Source organism: Rutilus rutilus (genome assembly GCF_951802725.1).
Source record: "Rutilus rutilus genome assembly, chromosome: 18".
In the NCBI taxonomy this organism is placed as follows: domain Eukaryota; kingdom Metazoa; phylum Chordata; class Actinopteri; order Cypriniformes; family Leuciscidae; genus Rutilus; species Rutilus rutilus.
Window position 1 is genome coordinate 36,011,022 of NC_140231.1, and position 16,145 is coordinate 36,027,166.

At 36.8% G+C, this 16,145-nt stretch overlaps 1 protein-coding gene across 14 annotated transcripts in view; it reads left to right on the top strand.

Moving 5' to 3' along the window:
- LOC311277356 (uncharacterized protein) overlaps positions 1–15,795 on the top strand; it is a 38,572-nt gene extending 22,777 nt beyond the window's left edge. For 5 of the 14 annotated variants that reach the window (XR_014625221.1, XR_014625223.1, XR_014625225.1 and 2 more), the window contains 2 exons: positions 13,568–13,730; positions 14,002–15,795. Coding sequence is in view for 2 of the 14 variants with exons in the window: in XM_084387650.1 (XP_084243776.1) it covers positions 13,568–13,730; positions 14,002–14,141 (303 nt within the window). In the remaining 12 variants the exon portion in view is untranslated. Of the gene's footprint in view, positions 1–3,879; positions 3,942–4,372; positions 4,669–8,939; positions 8,998–10,002; positions 10,096–10,740; positions 10,959–13,567; positions 13,731–14,001 lie in introns of those variants that run through there. The other 9 variants (XR_014625219.1, XR_014625222.1, XR_014625224.1 and 6 more) reach the window with 7 other exon arrangements.
- Positions 15,796–16,145: the final 350 nt, after the last annotated feature.

The following is a 16,145-nucleotide window of genomic DNA, read 5'->3' on the forward strand; positions in this document are numbered from 1 at the left end:
CACGCTGAAAAGGCAATGCCAACCAAGTTGTCCTGCAAGCTTTATATATAACATTGTATACGAGGCGCAGGCACACAAAGTGAAGCTTCCTGCCGCCAGCACGTATCAGACATTCTCTGCACGTATCTCGGCCAGATTGCGTTCGTTACTAGGCAACATAGATGCGCGAACCATAGGCGCGAACACACGGAAGTTGACGGAAAATTCTCGGCCGCCGTACGTTCGTTATTAAGTAACCAACAACATCACGCGAACACACGTCGTGATGGAGAAGGTAAGTTGGAATTAAGAAAGCTCGTCTAACATTTTTAGGCCAGAACATTAAATATATCAATGTTATCAAGGCGTCAAAATGTGCAACAAACACTTACAACACAAAACACATTTCATAAGCTGCAGTGTGTACTCTTGTGTACACACACACACACACACACACATGTAGTGTTTTAATTTTTTATGGGGACTTTCCATAGACATAATGATTTTTATACTGTACAAACTGTATATTCTATTCCCTTACACTAACCCTACCCCTAAACCTACCCATCACAGAAAACTTTCTGCAATTTCACATTTTCAAAAAAACATAACTTTTTTGATTTATAAGCCGTTTTCTTCATGGGGACCAAAAAATGTCCCCACACGAACAAGGATTTCGGATATTGCCATCCTTGTGGGGACATTTTGTCCCCATAATGTAAGGTTTACCAGGCCACACTTCAGACACACACACACACACACATTACACACACACACACACACACACACACACACACTAACAGGACCCCCTAAACCTACCTGTGGAAGACATGTCATCTTTAAGATGTGTGTGACCATCATCTGACAGTAAAAGAGCACACACACACACACACACACACACACACACACACACACACACATACACACTGGTAAAGAGTGTTGGTCGTGACAGGAGAACCTCCACTGGAGGAGACAATACTTGCATCTGTCTGTAACTGAGTCTGACCCAGGGACGGTTGCAACACGTTAAAAATACCTTAAATTTCACTAATTAACTTGAGCTTTTTGTCTCAATGAGCATACAATTCTGAAAATATTAACTGTTTTAGGCCTACTATAATATTATAGTATTATATATTTATACAATAATATTATTGTATCATATTATTTATTTAGTCATATTTATCAAATAACAGTTATTGAGTTTTGTTAGTTCATGTGTAGAACATAGACATTCATATATTCAGTGATCAGGTGTTACAGATGCTATTCAATCTCTCCATATTTCAGTGTCAGACAGGAAGAATTGAACAATTTGCAATGCAACAAACTTTTATTAAACATGCTATTTATAACTTGTTGCAACCGTCCTGAACACTATCAGCCATGAGTCATGACAGATCATCATACGCCTGCTAGACACACTGACTCTGACACATGCTAACCATGGCACTTAGAAGTCAACACAACAATAATTCAAACTAAGTAAGTTTTGGTTAATTCATACAAAATGTCAGGACAGTATGACAAAAATACATCTCATGAAAAACAAATACAGTGCGTGCAAAATTAGGCACGTTGATTTTCTGATCGTATTTTATTCCCAGGCACATTTTGCCAATTCCAAACCATATTAATCTTAATAACTACTATTAATTTTGTATTTAATAATTTATAAGAGATATATAATTGTTCATGAAGGCTGGAAATGAAAAATGCCTTTAATTCAGGTGTGCATAATTATTAGGCACGTTTTGTTTTACTGATAAAATAAGCCAAATACACGATTTAACTCAGACTGAAAAATAAAAAATTATTAAATCCCCATGAGAAGAATGCAATACTAATGCAATACTAGAGATTGCAGTTAAGGCATGACCATTGGACAGTGAAATGCTCATTGAGTCAGCAGGGTCAGACAAATACAGGTGGAGAAGAAAAGACACGTGTTAACTGCAAAATAATTAGAAATTAAGGTGAGGAATAAAAAAAAAAAAAAGTAAAAAATCATTATAATAAATGTAAGTATAATAAAAATATAATTATTTAAAGGAAGTTGAAATAATGCAAATGGATGACTTTAACAAACGCATATACTCTACTGATTAAGAGCCTCGGATAGTAACAGGTCTGCTTACAGTATACGTCTATAACAGTTTATAAGTTTTCGTTAAAAATAACTTGCCTTATGGAGAAAATAAAATACTTTTACTTTTTTTCACTTGGTTTAGTCTAGTTAGTCTTGTATCAAACACAATATGATTTTTGTTGAATGACAGCAGCAGCACAGTTTCCTCGGCGAGAATTAATCCCCCATATACCAGCAAACCAAGGAGAAGGCGGGACAGTGATGACGACACATAACAACAGTGTACGCGGCAAAACTGTTGTGGATCCGCTTATGGCCAATTTATACTTCTGCGTCGGGTGCGCGCAGTAGGTACGCGTACAGGGTTCTCAAGTTTTATCAAAAGCTTGGAGTGAGATCACATGCGGTTAGGGGAGGAGCCCTAATGGAGCCCCGCCCCCGCCCGTCCGTCCCCGCCCCCCAATTTTAACCATTGTTCATAATTAACCAGCACAAATTGAAATTATAACAATTGGTAAATCTGATAAATGACAGAGCAATTAATCACATCAAATATACTCTTTAATGTTATATTTCAAAATTACAAATAGCCTATACAAAAATATAACAAATTGCTCCAAACAGTTTGGAAAAACAAATCTTTTTGCATTTTGAATGTGTCTAGTCGTAATGGTATAATGATTTATTGTGTGGTGGGACATTGTGAACAAATGACATAGTATTAAGGTGTGTGTGTGTGTGTGTGTGTGTGTGTGTGTGTGTGTGTGTGTGTGTGTGTGTGTGTGTGTGTGTGTGTGTGTGTGCCCTTGTTTATATTACATTGTGGGGACCAAATGTCCCCATAAGAATAGTAAAACCTGAGATCACCTACATTGTGGGGACCAGCCAGCGGTCCCCACTTTTCAAAAGGCTTATAAATCACACAGGATGAGTTGTTTTGAGAAAGTAAAAATGCTGAATGTTTCCTGTGATGGGCAGGTTTAGGGGTAGGGTTAGTGTGTGTGTGTGTGTGTGTGTGTGTGTGTGTGTGTGATGGGTAGGGTTAGGGTTAGGGTTAGTGTAAGGGGACAGAATATACAGTTTGTACTGTATAAAAACCATTACGTCTATGGAGAGTCCCCACAAAGATAGTGAACCAGACATGTGTGTGTGTGTGTGTGTGTGTGTGTGTGTGTGTGTGTGTCTGGTAAAATCTTTGTGCATATTTTTAAATGCAAAAACTACACCACTGTTCTGTTTGCTTTTGATGTGGAGTTTCCAGCTTCTGTTTAAGAAAGTGTCAGGTTGGCTCAGCTCATGCTTGTTTATTGCAGATACACAGCACATTTAGGTTTGGTCTAAAGTGATTCATTCACACATCATAATCAGAGAGTTCTTGTGACGCGATATCGACAGAAACTTTTCTCTTCAGAAAGCTGTGTGAATATTTGTCTAACAGCAGAACATTCACCAAATTCACTGTTTGTTCATATTGTGCATGTTTTGAATTAATCTCTGTAATTAAGCTTTACACAACTGTATGATTTAACACTGATAATAATTATATGATGTTTTATTAATATATACAAATTTGCTTTGTCTAGTCCAAATAGTCTCTGAGTAACTGAGAGAAATGCAAAAAGTGTTGCAACTGTCCCCGCTCTCCTCTAGTTATACTAGATTATAAGATATTATATTCATTTCCTAGTTAAAGATCACCTGGTTTGTTCAATATTGTCTGAAATGTTGACTACACCCCTTGAGCGTCCCATACACTCATATAACATGAGGAAGAGGAGGCGTGTGTATGAGCGAGGGAAAGAGCTCACAGTCACTCTTTCTGTCACTCTGAGCTGTGTTTCTCTCCGGAAGCTTCCTCTGCATATTTTACAAGGTGACTAACACTTTCATTCTGTGAGAAAAGATTGTATTCATTTATTTAAATATGGACATTTGTCTTTCTGTATTTTAGTGAAACTGAAGTGGAGTTTTTTCATGAGAAATGAATGCATTTGAGAATATAGGCTATAACACATATATCACAAACCACAGACACATATGGAAGAGAGAGAGAAAAATGGCAAGCAAAAAAAGACTAAATATGCTAAACATGATCTAATACAATATTTTGAACCAAAAACAAACATAAAAGACGCTGATAGTCGACAAAACAGCATTAATAGTGACAAACCAAACTGAGTATTTCTGATGTTTAAGATCAAACACTGTTATATATCATTCATCATCATCATCAGCTTCCTCTTCTCTGGTGTCTGAATGTGTAAAATCAATTCTAAACTATAACTTTTCATTTACTGAATATAGGCTACAGGAAAAAGGATAATCTACCGTACTTTATCCATTACAACAACGGCTCTATCAAATGTCTATTGCGCTGCAACTGTGGCTTAGGGGAAGAAGACGTGGCAGAAAACTGTTGGAGGAAGAGAACTGAAAACACTTCCACTTTCGCATTATACGCCTCTTGTGTGTATGACGAGCTGTCATTTAGATTAGAAGATCCACTTGAATCAAGGTGTCTATAATCTTGGTTCTTCAGAGTTACGATTTGGATAATCTATTGGGACAGTCAGTGTCAGCTGGCTCATCTTCCTAATAAGGTACTCTTTTTTGGGGGGGGGGATTTTTTTATATCGGGGAGATCGTTGTCTTGACATAAGATATATCAGCCCGATCTAATGAAAGTGTGTATCTATACAACAAATTGTATCTCTCGTGCCATTTATAGCCTATGCCGAAAATGGTTTAATGCGTGCACATGATACTGACACTTTATGACATGTATTATAGACTGAGCACTTTTTGCATTTAGATTTTTCACACAAAAATAGAGACTGAAAAGAAGTGAATTTCCACATGACATTTCATTAGCTTGTAGACTAACATATTATCAATCCATAATACCCACAAGTAGTTTATATTTTCCACAATTAGCTCATAAAAATAAGGTGCTTGTTGTCTCAACCTTGTCTAAACTGTACCCATGTGGTAGCCTACAGTTGAGTCAGTGCCATGGTACAGTTGAAACACCCGTTTTTAATGATGTAAAGGTAACTAACCGTTCATTGTAAATATATAAAAAAAACAACAATTGGGCAACATTTTTGTTTATTCATCCATTTATATTCATTCATTTTATTTAAATTAGCACTGGTTAAAATTTATAAAGCAGGAACAAGATATGAAACAATATTTATTAATAATACTTTAAATATCACAATTTTTTATTTTCATTTTAATTACGACGTTTAACCTGTTATCATAATAACACTGAACAACTAAACAGTGTGTTTCCTAATAGAGCTCTATCAGGGGTACAGTAGATGTGTGTCTCCTCCGCTGGACACCTCGCACATTTCTCTAGATTTTACAATGACCTTTCATGACACAATACCATGAAATATGCCAGTTTTTAGGGCACAGAATACCGTTTGTGGTGAGACCAGTTACGGTTAACAGTCAAATAGAGATAATAAGCTATTCACTGTGGAGAGCGCATGGTGAAGTGACCTAGCATGTAACCATTGAAACAATGTTGAGTCAGTGTTGATGCGTCAGCGCTGATTACATGAAATGACGTTAGAATCAGAAAGAATGATTCACTGTTATCACAAACAATCAAAGACATTAGTACAGAACAGCAGAGTAGAGTACAGTAGAGTACAGAAGAGTACAGTAGATGTAGAGTAGAGTACAGTAGAGTACAGTAGATGTAGAGTAGAATACACTAGAGTACAGTAGAGTACAGTAGATGTAGAGTGGAGTACACTAGAGTACAGTAGATATAGAGTAGAGTACAGTATACAATAGTACAGTACAGTGGAGTACAGTACAGCGGAGTACAGTAGAGTACAGTAGATATAGAGTAGAGTACAGGAGATATAGAGTAGAGTAGAGTACAGGAGATATAGGGTAGAGCACACTAGAGTACAGTACAGTAGAGAGTCGTACTGTAGTACAGTAGATATAGAGTAGAGTACAGTATACAAGAGTACAGTACAGTGGAGTACAGTACAGCGGAGTACAGTACAGTAGAGTACAGTAGATATAGAGTAGAGTACAGGAGATATAGAGTAGAGTAGAGTACAGGAGATATAGGGTAGAGCACACTAGAGTACAGTACAGTAGAGAGTCGTACTGTAGTACAGTAGATATAGAGTAGAGTACAGTATACAAGAGTACAGTACAGTGGAGTACAGTACAGCGGAGTACAGTACAGTAGAGTACAGTAGATATAGAGTAGAGTAGAGTACAGGAGATATAGGGTAGAGCACACTAGAGTACAGTACAGTAGAGAGTCGTACTGTACAGTGGAGTACAGTAAAGTACAGTACAGTAGAGTACAGTAGATATAGGGTAGAGCACACTAGAGTACAGTACAGTAGAGAGTCGTACTGTACAGTAGAGTAGAGTACAGCAAAGTACAGTACAGTAGAGTACAGTAGAGTACAGTAGATGTAGAGTAGAGTACACTAGAGTACAGTAGATTTAGAGTACAGTACAGTAGAGTACAGTAGATGTAGAGTACAGTACAGTAGAGTACAGTGTAGTACAGTAGATGTAGAGTAGAGTACACTAGAGTACAGTAGTTATAGAGTAGAGTACAGTTTACAAGAGTACAGTACAGTGGAGTACAGTACAGCGGAGTACAGTACAGTAGAGTACAGTAGATATAGAGTAGAGTAGAGTACAGGAGATATAGGGTAGAGCACACTAGAGTACAGTACAGTAGAGAGTCGTACTGTACAGTAGAGTACAGTAAAGTACAGTACAGTAGATATAGGGTAGAGCACACTAGAGTACAGTACAGTAGAGAGTCGTACTGTACAGTAGAGTACAGTACAGTACAGTAGAGTACAGTAGATATAGGGTGGAGCAGACTAGAGTACAGTACAGTAGAGAGTCGTACTGTACTGTACAGTAGAGTACAGTAAAGTACAGTACAGTAGAGTACTGTAGATATAGAGTACAGAACAGTACACTAGAGTACAGTACAGTAGATATAGAGTAGAGTACAGTACACTAGAGTACAGTACAGCGGAGTACAGTACAGTAGAGTACAGTAGATATAGGGTAGCGTACACCAGAGTACAGTACAGTAGAGTACAGTAGATATAGGGTAGCGTACACCAGAGTACAGTACAGTAGAGTACAGTAGATATAGAGTACAGTACAGTAGAGTACAGTACAGTAGATTACAGTAGGGGGCGCCGCTCAAACAATCCTTTCAGCTGTGCTGCCATTCTGGATTAAAGAACAATAGGATACAGGAGACGGAAGTTCAACTTCTTATTTCTAAAGTAATTTTTGTTTATTTGCATGGTTGAATTAGATCATTGAAGGTCAGCAGCAAATACATTGGTTAATAAAGTAAGAATAATTTAACATAGTTAATTATAAACGTTTTGCGTAAAATTTTGAGATTGCATTTTACTGTTTTTATTCTTTTTGAGGAATACTTTGTGCAAGTGAGATGAATAAATGCATGTTCACATTTAGTCTTGAACTAAAATAACTACTAACAACTAACTAATTTAACTAATACAATTATTAGTAAATAATATTATTAATATAATGTTTACACAGCGCACACAACACCTCCTCACTTTATTTCTCTCAACATGAGGACAGGAGAGCTGTCAGTCAATAAATGTGAATAAGTAACTTAGATATTTAGTTGTATTGAAAATGTAATGCGTTACTTGAAAAAATAATCTGATTATGTTACTTAAGTTACTTGTAATGAGTCACCCCCTGACACTGACCATGTGTGTCCTTAATAAAGTTTTGATATGTTTTCCCATGGCTGATGATGATGATAATGAGAGTAGAGGTGGTGTTGCAACACTCATAGTGAGTAGATCAGGAGAGAGAGATGAGTGTGTGTGTGTGTGTGTGTGTGTGTGTGTGTGTGTGTGTGTGTCTGCTGTAAGAACTACTTTCAAAAAACTTAGGCTACGTTTACACGTGGATGGCTATTTTCATAAACGGACATTTCACCCCTCTTCGTTTTCAAAAATAACATCGTGCACACGAACCTGTGTATATGCTGTCAAGAGCATGCCAAACCTGTAGGTGGCAGTGTAACGAGAAGCTCAAGTTGAGAGGAGATAAATAATTAAATAAATATTTTTTCCTTCAAACCGTTTATTTTTCCTTGCCGCAACATGCAAATGAGAGGGTGTCAATCAAACATCAGAGGAGGGTCTCTGTGCCACCATTGGCTGACACTGTTGATAATAGTAGTAGTCCTATTTGTCTGCTGATTATATTCTCTTCAGAGATGCATCTATACACGCTTTAGGTTAGTTAGCAGCTACATTTGATGTGGCAGTAGATCCGTTTGTCAAATAAAACAGGGCAGTAAACTTAGTTTTAGGTTTGATATTCCTGCATACTTGTTTTGTTTTGAGTTTAGGCTACTAAGCGACTGAAAGAGAGCGGATCATGTTGGAGTTGGAGCTTATCGAGGTGGAAAAACAGTTCATTTTAGTGAAATTACTAAAAACTAAAAGGCAGAAACGAGAGAAGGCGTCGGAGGAGATGGTACGTGCGACCCGTGAACCTGTTGACGTTGAACTGAATTTAAAAATGATTGGCAGTGGAGAAGAACACGCCAGAAATGCGTAGGAGGAAACGCGATGCCATCAAGCCGACCAATCACAGATCTTGCGGTCCGCGCATAGACAGTATATAAACTGGACACAGCGACCCCATAGGTTTCAACAGAGAAAAGTGAAGTCAGTTAGAAGCACTCACTTCCTGATGGCTGAGCGTACTGCGTACGACGTAGATGTGACGTGAGCAGCCTGTCTGTCTTCTAGCAGCTGTGCCGAGAGAAATCTGAATCATTTCCTTCCGAAACTTGCAGAGACGGAGAGTGTGAGTAGGAGGTGTCCATGAGCTGGAGCAGGAGCAACTTTTGCTAAGTATTCTGATTAATTATTTTGTCACTTTTCCTCCACGTCCCCCGAATTCCCGCGCTATATGCAGATTTAATGGAGTGCACGTCACCGAAAGCAACTTATATGAGCTTATGAACTTATGAACTTATGAACTTATATGATCGGCTCAGAATGCATTTTTCAAATTTCACATTGAATTTTGCTACATTCATTGCGGGACACGGAAATGCAATCGCAAGTGTCTTAACTGTGAGTGCAAATGCAATTAAGAAAAAATAACATTTAAATTACAATTTTGCTACAGTTTTTGCTTGAACATGTTAAACATATCTAATCATTTCTGTAATACATTTTAATTAAAATTTTGCAACTTATATAGCGTTAAAATATGTATTCAATTTGCATATTAAAACTAGTGTATGAAATGGCAAATGTAAATTTTATAATTGAATTTACATTTTCATTTTGCACCAACCGTTGCACAAATGATTGGAAAATTTAAATTTAAATACAGAAATGCATTGCCATTTTACATATTACATTTCAAATTGAAATTTGCTACCCATAAGCTTCCATACGTTTGGTCTAAAGTGATTCATTCAGATGTTTCACACATCATAATCAGAGAGTTCTTGTGACGCGATATCGACAGAAACTTTTCTCTTCAGAAAGCTGTGTGAATATTTATCTAACCATCATAAAATTCACCAAATTCACTATTTGTTCATATTGTGCATGTTTTGAATTAATCTCTGTAATGAAGTTTTACACAACTGTATGATTTAACACTGATAATAATTATATGATGTTTTATTAATATATACAAATTTGCTTTGTCTAGTCCAAATAGTCTCTGAGTAACTGAGAGAAATGCAAAAAGTGTTGCAACTGTCCCCGCTCTCCTCTAGTTATACTAGGCTATAAGATATTATATTCATTTCCTAGTTAAAGATCACCTGGTTTGTTCAATATTGTCTGAAATGTTGACTACACCCCTTGAGCGTCCCATACACTCATATAACATGAGGAAGAGGAAGCGTGTGTATGAGCGAGGAGAAGATCACAGAGAACATTACCACTCTGAGCTGTTTCTCTCTGGACGCTTCCTCTTCTCTGCACAAGGTGACTAACACTTCCTCTTTCGTTCTGTGAGAAAAGATTGTATTCATTTATTTAAATATGGACATTTGTTTTTCTATATTTTAGTGAAACTGAAGTGGAGTTTTTTTCATGAGAAATGAATGCATTAGGCTATATAACACACAGCCTAATAAGACGCACAATTATTGTTCATCACAATTATCAAATAAAATTTGATAATTGTAATATTTAAACTGTGTATTATTAATAAATATTGTTTCACATCTTGTTACCTTTACATCATTAAAAACGGGTGTCTCAGCTGTACCATGCACTGTCTCAACTGTAGGCTACCACATGGGTACAGTTTAGACAAAGACAAAAAGCACCTTATTTTCATGAGCTAATTGTGGAAAATATAAACTACTCGTGGGTATTATGGATTGATAATGTCTTAGTCTACAAGCTAATGAAATGTCATGTGGAAATTCTTTTCAGTATCTATTTTTGTGTGAAAAATCAAAACGCAAAAAGTGTCTCAACTGTTCTCAGTCTGCCCTATTTCTGATGTTTAAGATCAAACACTGTTATATATCATTCATCATCATCATCAGCAGTTTCATCTTCTCTGGTGTCTGAATGTGTAAAATCAATTCTAAACTATAACTTTTCATTTACTGAATATAGGCTACAGGAAAAAGGATAATCTACCGTACTTTATCCATTACAACAACGGCTCTATCAAATGTCTATTGCGCTGCAACTGTGGCTTAGGGGAAGAAGACGTTGCAGAAAACTGTTGGAGGAAGAGAACTGAAAACACTTGCACTTTTTGCATTATACGCCTCTTGTGTGTATGACGAGCTGTGATTTAGAAGATCCACTTCATATCTACTTGAATCAAGGTGCCTATAATCTTGATCTAGATAAGATATATCAGCCCGATCTAATGAAAGTGCGTTTCTACACCACGAATTGTATCTCTTGTGCCATTTATAGCCTAGACCGAAAATGGTTTTATGCGTGCATATGATACTGACACTTTATGACGTGGGTAGACTGAGACAGTTGAGACACTTTTTGCATTTTGATTTTTCACACAAAAATAGATACTGAGTGAATTTCCACATGTCATTTCATTACACATTAGATATTATCAATCAATAATACCCACGAGTAGTTTATATTTTCCACAATTAGCTCATAAAAATAAGGTGTTTTTTGTCTCAACCTTGTCTAAACTGTACCCATGTGGTAGCCTACAGTTGAGTCAGTGCCATGGTACAGCTGAGACACCCGTTTTTAATGATGTAAAGGTAATTAACCATTCATTGCAAACATAAAAAAATAAAGAAAAAAACAATTAGGCAACATTTTTGTTTATTTATCCATTTATATTCATTAATTTTATTTAAATTAGCACTGGTTAAAATTTATAAAGCAGGAACAAGATAACAATGTAACAATATTTATTAATAATACACAGTTTAAATATCACAAATATAAAATTGTATTTTCATTTGCGCCCTATGCTGGCTAATTACGACGTTTAACCTGTTATCATAATGACACTGAACAACTAAACAGTGTGTGACCTATAGAGCTCTATCGGGGGTACAGTAGATGTGTGTCTCCTCCGCTGGACACCTCGCACATTTCTCTAGATTTTACAATGACCTTTCATGACACAATACCATGAAATATGCCAGTTTTTAGGGCACAGAATACCGTTTGTGGTGATACCAGTTACGGTTAACAGTCAAATAGGGATAATAAGCTATTCACTGTGGAGAGCGCATGTGAAGTGACCTAGATAGCATGTAACCATCGAAACAATCGCATTGTTCCATAATTCACTGCCTGGACTCATCTTCACTGATTGCATTCACCTGTGTCTCGTCACCCTGTTAGTCTCCCTAGCCTATTTGTACCCTGTTCACTCATTCACTCTCCGCGAAGTTTTGTATGTTGTTACACTGCACTCCTAAGCATTTCTTCATGGTTTCCCGTTTCCCCTGCCTGTTCCTCAGATTATTCTCCTGTTTCTGACCCCTGCCTGTGTTTCCTGGTTTGTTTGTTTCCTGGTTTGTTTGTTTGTTTGTTTGTTTGTTTGTTTGTTTGTTTGTTTGGACTGCTTACCTGTGTTTCGACCATTGCCTGTTTCTTGGATTACGTGTCTGGATTAACCCTAATAAAGCTGCATTTGGATCTCAACGTCTTGTCTCTGAGCAGTTGCGCAACACAAAGACAGTAGTAGAGTACAGTACAGTACAGTAGAGAACAGTACAGTAGATATACAGTAGAGGGCGCCGCTCAAACAATCCTTTCAGCTGTGCTGCCATTCTGGATTAAAGAACAATAGGATACAGGAGACGGAAGTTCAACTTCTTATTTCTAAAGTAATTTTTGATTATTAGCATGGTTGAATTAGATCATTGAAGGTCAGCAGCAAATACATTGGTTAATAAAGTAAGAATAATTTAATATAGTTAATTATAAATATTTTGTGTAAAATTCTGAGATTGCATTTTACTGTTTTTATTCTTTTTGAGGAATACTGAATGCTTTTGTGCAAGTGAGACGAGTAAATGCATGTTCACATTTAGTCTAGAACTAAAATAACTAGTAACAACTAACTAATTTAACTAATAAAATTATTAGTAAATAATATTACTAATATAATGTTTACACAGCACACACAAAACCTCCTCACTTTATTTCTCTCAACATGAGGACAGGAGAGCTGTCAGTCAATAAATGCGAAGAAGTAACATAGATAATTTTGTTGTGTTGAAAATGTAATGCGTTACTTTACTAGTTACTTGAAAAAGTAATCTGATTATGTAACTCAAGTTACTTGTAATGAGTCACCCCTAACACTGACCATGTGTGTCCTTAATAAAGCTTTGATATGTTTTCCCATGGCTGATGATGATGATGATAATGAGAGTGGAGGTGGTGTTGCAACACTCATAGTGAGCAGGATCAAGAGAGAGATGAGTGTGTGTAGAGTGTGCTGTAAGAACTACTTTCAAAACACTTAGGCTATGACTATTGTTCTGAGTGTGGGAACCCATTAACCAGTTACACAATAACATGTTTTCCACCAAAATAAAAGCTTGATGCAGTTTCTGTCAAAATAAAAGATCACGTGATCCATCTAACTATTGGCCAGAGGTTTGACCAGGGGCACGTTCAGGCTCAAACCGGTGCAAAAGATCCTCTTAAAAGATATAACATTACTGAATCTGTTATCTGAACCTGTAACATCAGTTCAGCCACTGTATTATAATTATGATGAAAACCAGTTTTGTATCCGATCAGGACTCCTGATAAACTCACATTTCTATATTTGTCATTTGTCATCATCATTGATTATTCTGAATACTGTAGAGTTAATCTGAGATGCTGTAATAACACTGAGCTCATGCAGATGTTGATCAGGAGTTGATCTGATGTCTCGTGATATGATGTTATATCGCTTTAATGAAACTCTGTCTGTGTGATTGAACAGATTCAAATGAAGAGGAGAAAGAAAATCAGCAGAAATCACAGATCAGCAGAAAACAAGAAGACTGAGAGAAAAATGGAGGACAGAAATGAGACACAAACCAGAGAATCACCAGAGAAACAGACACTTGTGAGATCGAGCAGTTTCGAGGGAATAAAGCCAGACTGTGAGTGTTTGATCATTATTGAACTTTAATTCTTTATCACAATTTAATCGTGTTGTAAGATTTACAAATAACCCACAGTTGGGAAAGTGCTACACCAACCCAGTTGGGTTACTTGTTGGGGTTATTTTTAACCCCAAATTATTAAGAATTATTTACTATTCAAACTGATTCTTCAGACTTTCTGCACTATTAAAGCTATAGAATATTGAAGCTTGTGATTGTTGTGATGGAGAACAATATCCCATAAACTCAATATATTTGTGATTTCTAGTCTCCTGTGATCCAGACGAGCCTGTAAAGTTTGATTCTGATGTCAAAACTGAGGAGAGATTCTCATCAAACCCTTCATCATGTTCTCAAGATCACACAACATCTTCATCATCTTCATCACTGACATCCATCAGCAGCTGAAGACCTGAACATCTTCATCATCACCATCATCTTCATCACCAACGCAGGCTCACTATTGGCCACCGCTGGTCATGTGATGCAGGAACCCAGAAGCGCTGCGCTGTTACACTGTGAACTCACTCAGAGAAACAAACAAGAAAATTATATATTTGCGCACTAAAAGTATTCTCGTCGCTTGATAAACTTAAGGTTGAGCCGCTGTAGTCACTTGGACTATTTTAAACATTGTCTTTACTAACTATCTGAGCCATCAAGTTTTCTATTTTCTAAATTTCTACAAGCTTGAATAGAGTACTAATATAGGATTTACTTCATTTTTTTTTTTTTTATCTTACATTTGCTTTTCTGTAGTATTTACTTCACCACAGAATCATGTTTAGCTAGTGTGCAGCGCTGATGAGCCTTTCCCTTTTCCAGCGGTTGTAATCTGGGAATAACAGTAACATGCTGGATGGTGTGATTGACCAATCAGAATCAAGTATTCCCCAGAGCCATGTGACAAGAATAGTATATATATATTAAAACACTAGGAGAAAAACAATAAAAGTAGCAACTCAACATCAGGATCACTGGAATGACGGAATTCCATATAACACATATAACATATATTTATATATAACTGTTATGTCCGGTCGAACGATGTATTAATGACCTTCAGATTGGATTGCGGTGGTAATATGCACTGAATGATATGTGGAAAACACTTGAGTTTCGCCACAGACTCGTCCCAGCGACTAGAACACAACTAATGAATTAATTTAATTAATTAATAATTAATTAAAACTACTTTTAAACAGGAAATGATGAAACATTTACGTACATATTTACAGCGGGTCTATTCGCACCGGATTAGTATCACCTGAGGTCATTTTTCCAGACCTTTTTACTGAAGGTAAAAGTCGCCGTAATCTTTACTGACATTGTCCGTGATGATCACTGAGATCACATTCAGACGGGACTAAAATCACAGAGAAGCACTGATAATTATTACTCTTTACCCCTCCTCTCCATGTTACACTAGTCCCGTCCAAATAGGGCTTTAGTTTAAATAATTTCTATGTGTGTATGATTTGTAATTTACATGCTGTCGGTCTTGATATTCTGTATTAGTAATCTCTTTTTATGTCATGAATTCATCAGTCATTCACGAAAAGCCAGCAAAGAAACATGAGACGAATCAGGGCTGATAAGAGTCAAGACACTGTCAGTCATCTTCATTTATATAGCGCTTTAACACTGGTATAGGTCACTGTGTTCGAAGGGCTCCATTACTGATGATAAATGTTGATTTTTATTTTTATTTTCTTCAATTGATGGGTGACACACCCCTGAACATACAGCATGTGTTTGCCATTTTACTCAATCTTTAAACCGCAGGTGGATTATTATGACCACAATATTTCTAGATTTTGTTCCTCTAGCTTCCTCTGCTAGTTCTTCCAGTATTCCCCAGAGCTGTGGAACAAGAACAGACCAACTTCAACAAGAAGAGGCTAGACAGAGACTCAAACCGAGACTTTCTGACTGACTATGAGCCCTGCCTTTATCAGCCCTGCAAATATATGAGCTATGCAAGAGTGCATTCTGTTACACTTTCATTAGCTATTTTTTTTCCAATTGAAAAAAAAATAAAAAGAAATAGCTTTTGAAGGTATTTCTGAGTAGTGTTTCAGACTAAAGATCTCTTTGCTTGAGGTTGCTGCTAAATCATGATGTAAAACGTTCAAGGTTTAGTCTGTTCTTTAGTGTTGGGTTTCATTTCTCTCACAGCTTTCCCTTGCGGTACTTTTTTTAATTTTATTTTTACTCGGGTTGAACATTTTCTTTCTCCCATACTCGGGTAACAAACATTGTTTTGTTTTCAATGTTAGGTGGTTGTGTCATGTGCCATTATGAATATTGTTGGGTTATATTAGTACTCATCACTGTGAAAGAATAAATCTCTTGTTAGAGTTTGCGCCATTTCCCCAGTGTTAACAAGTCAGCAGTGACTTCCCTGGTCTA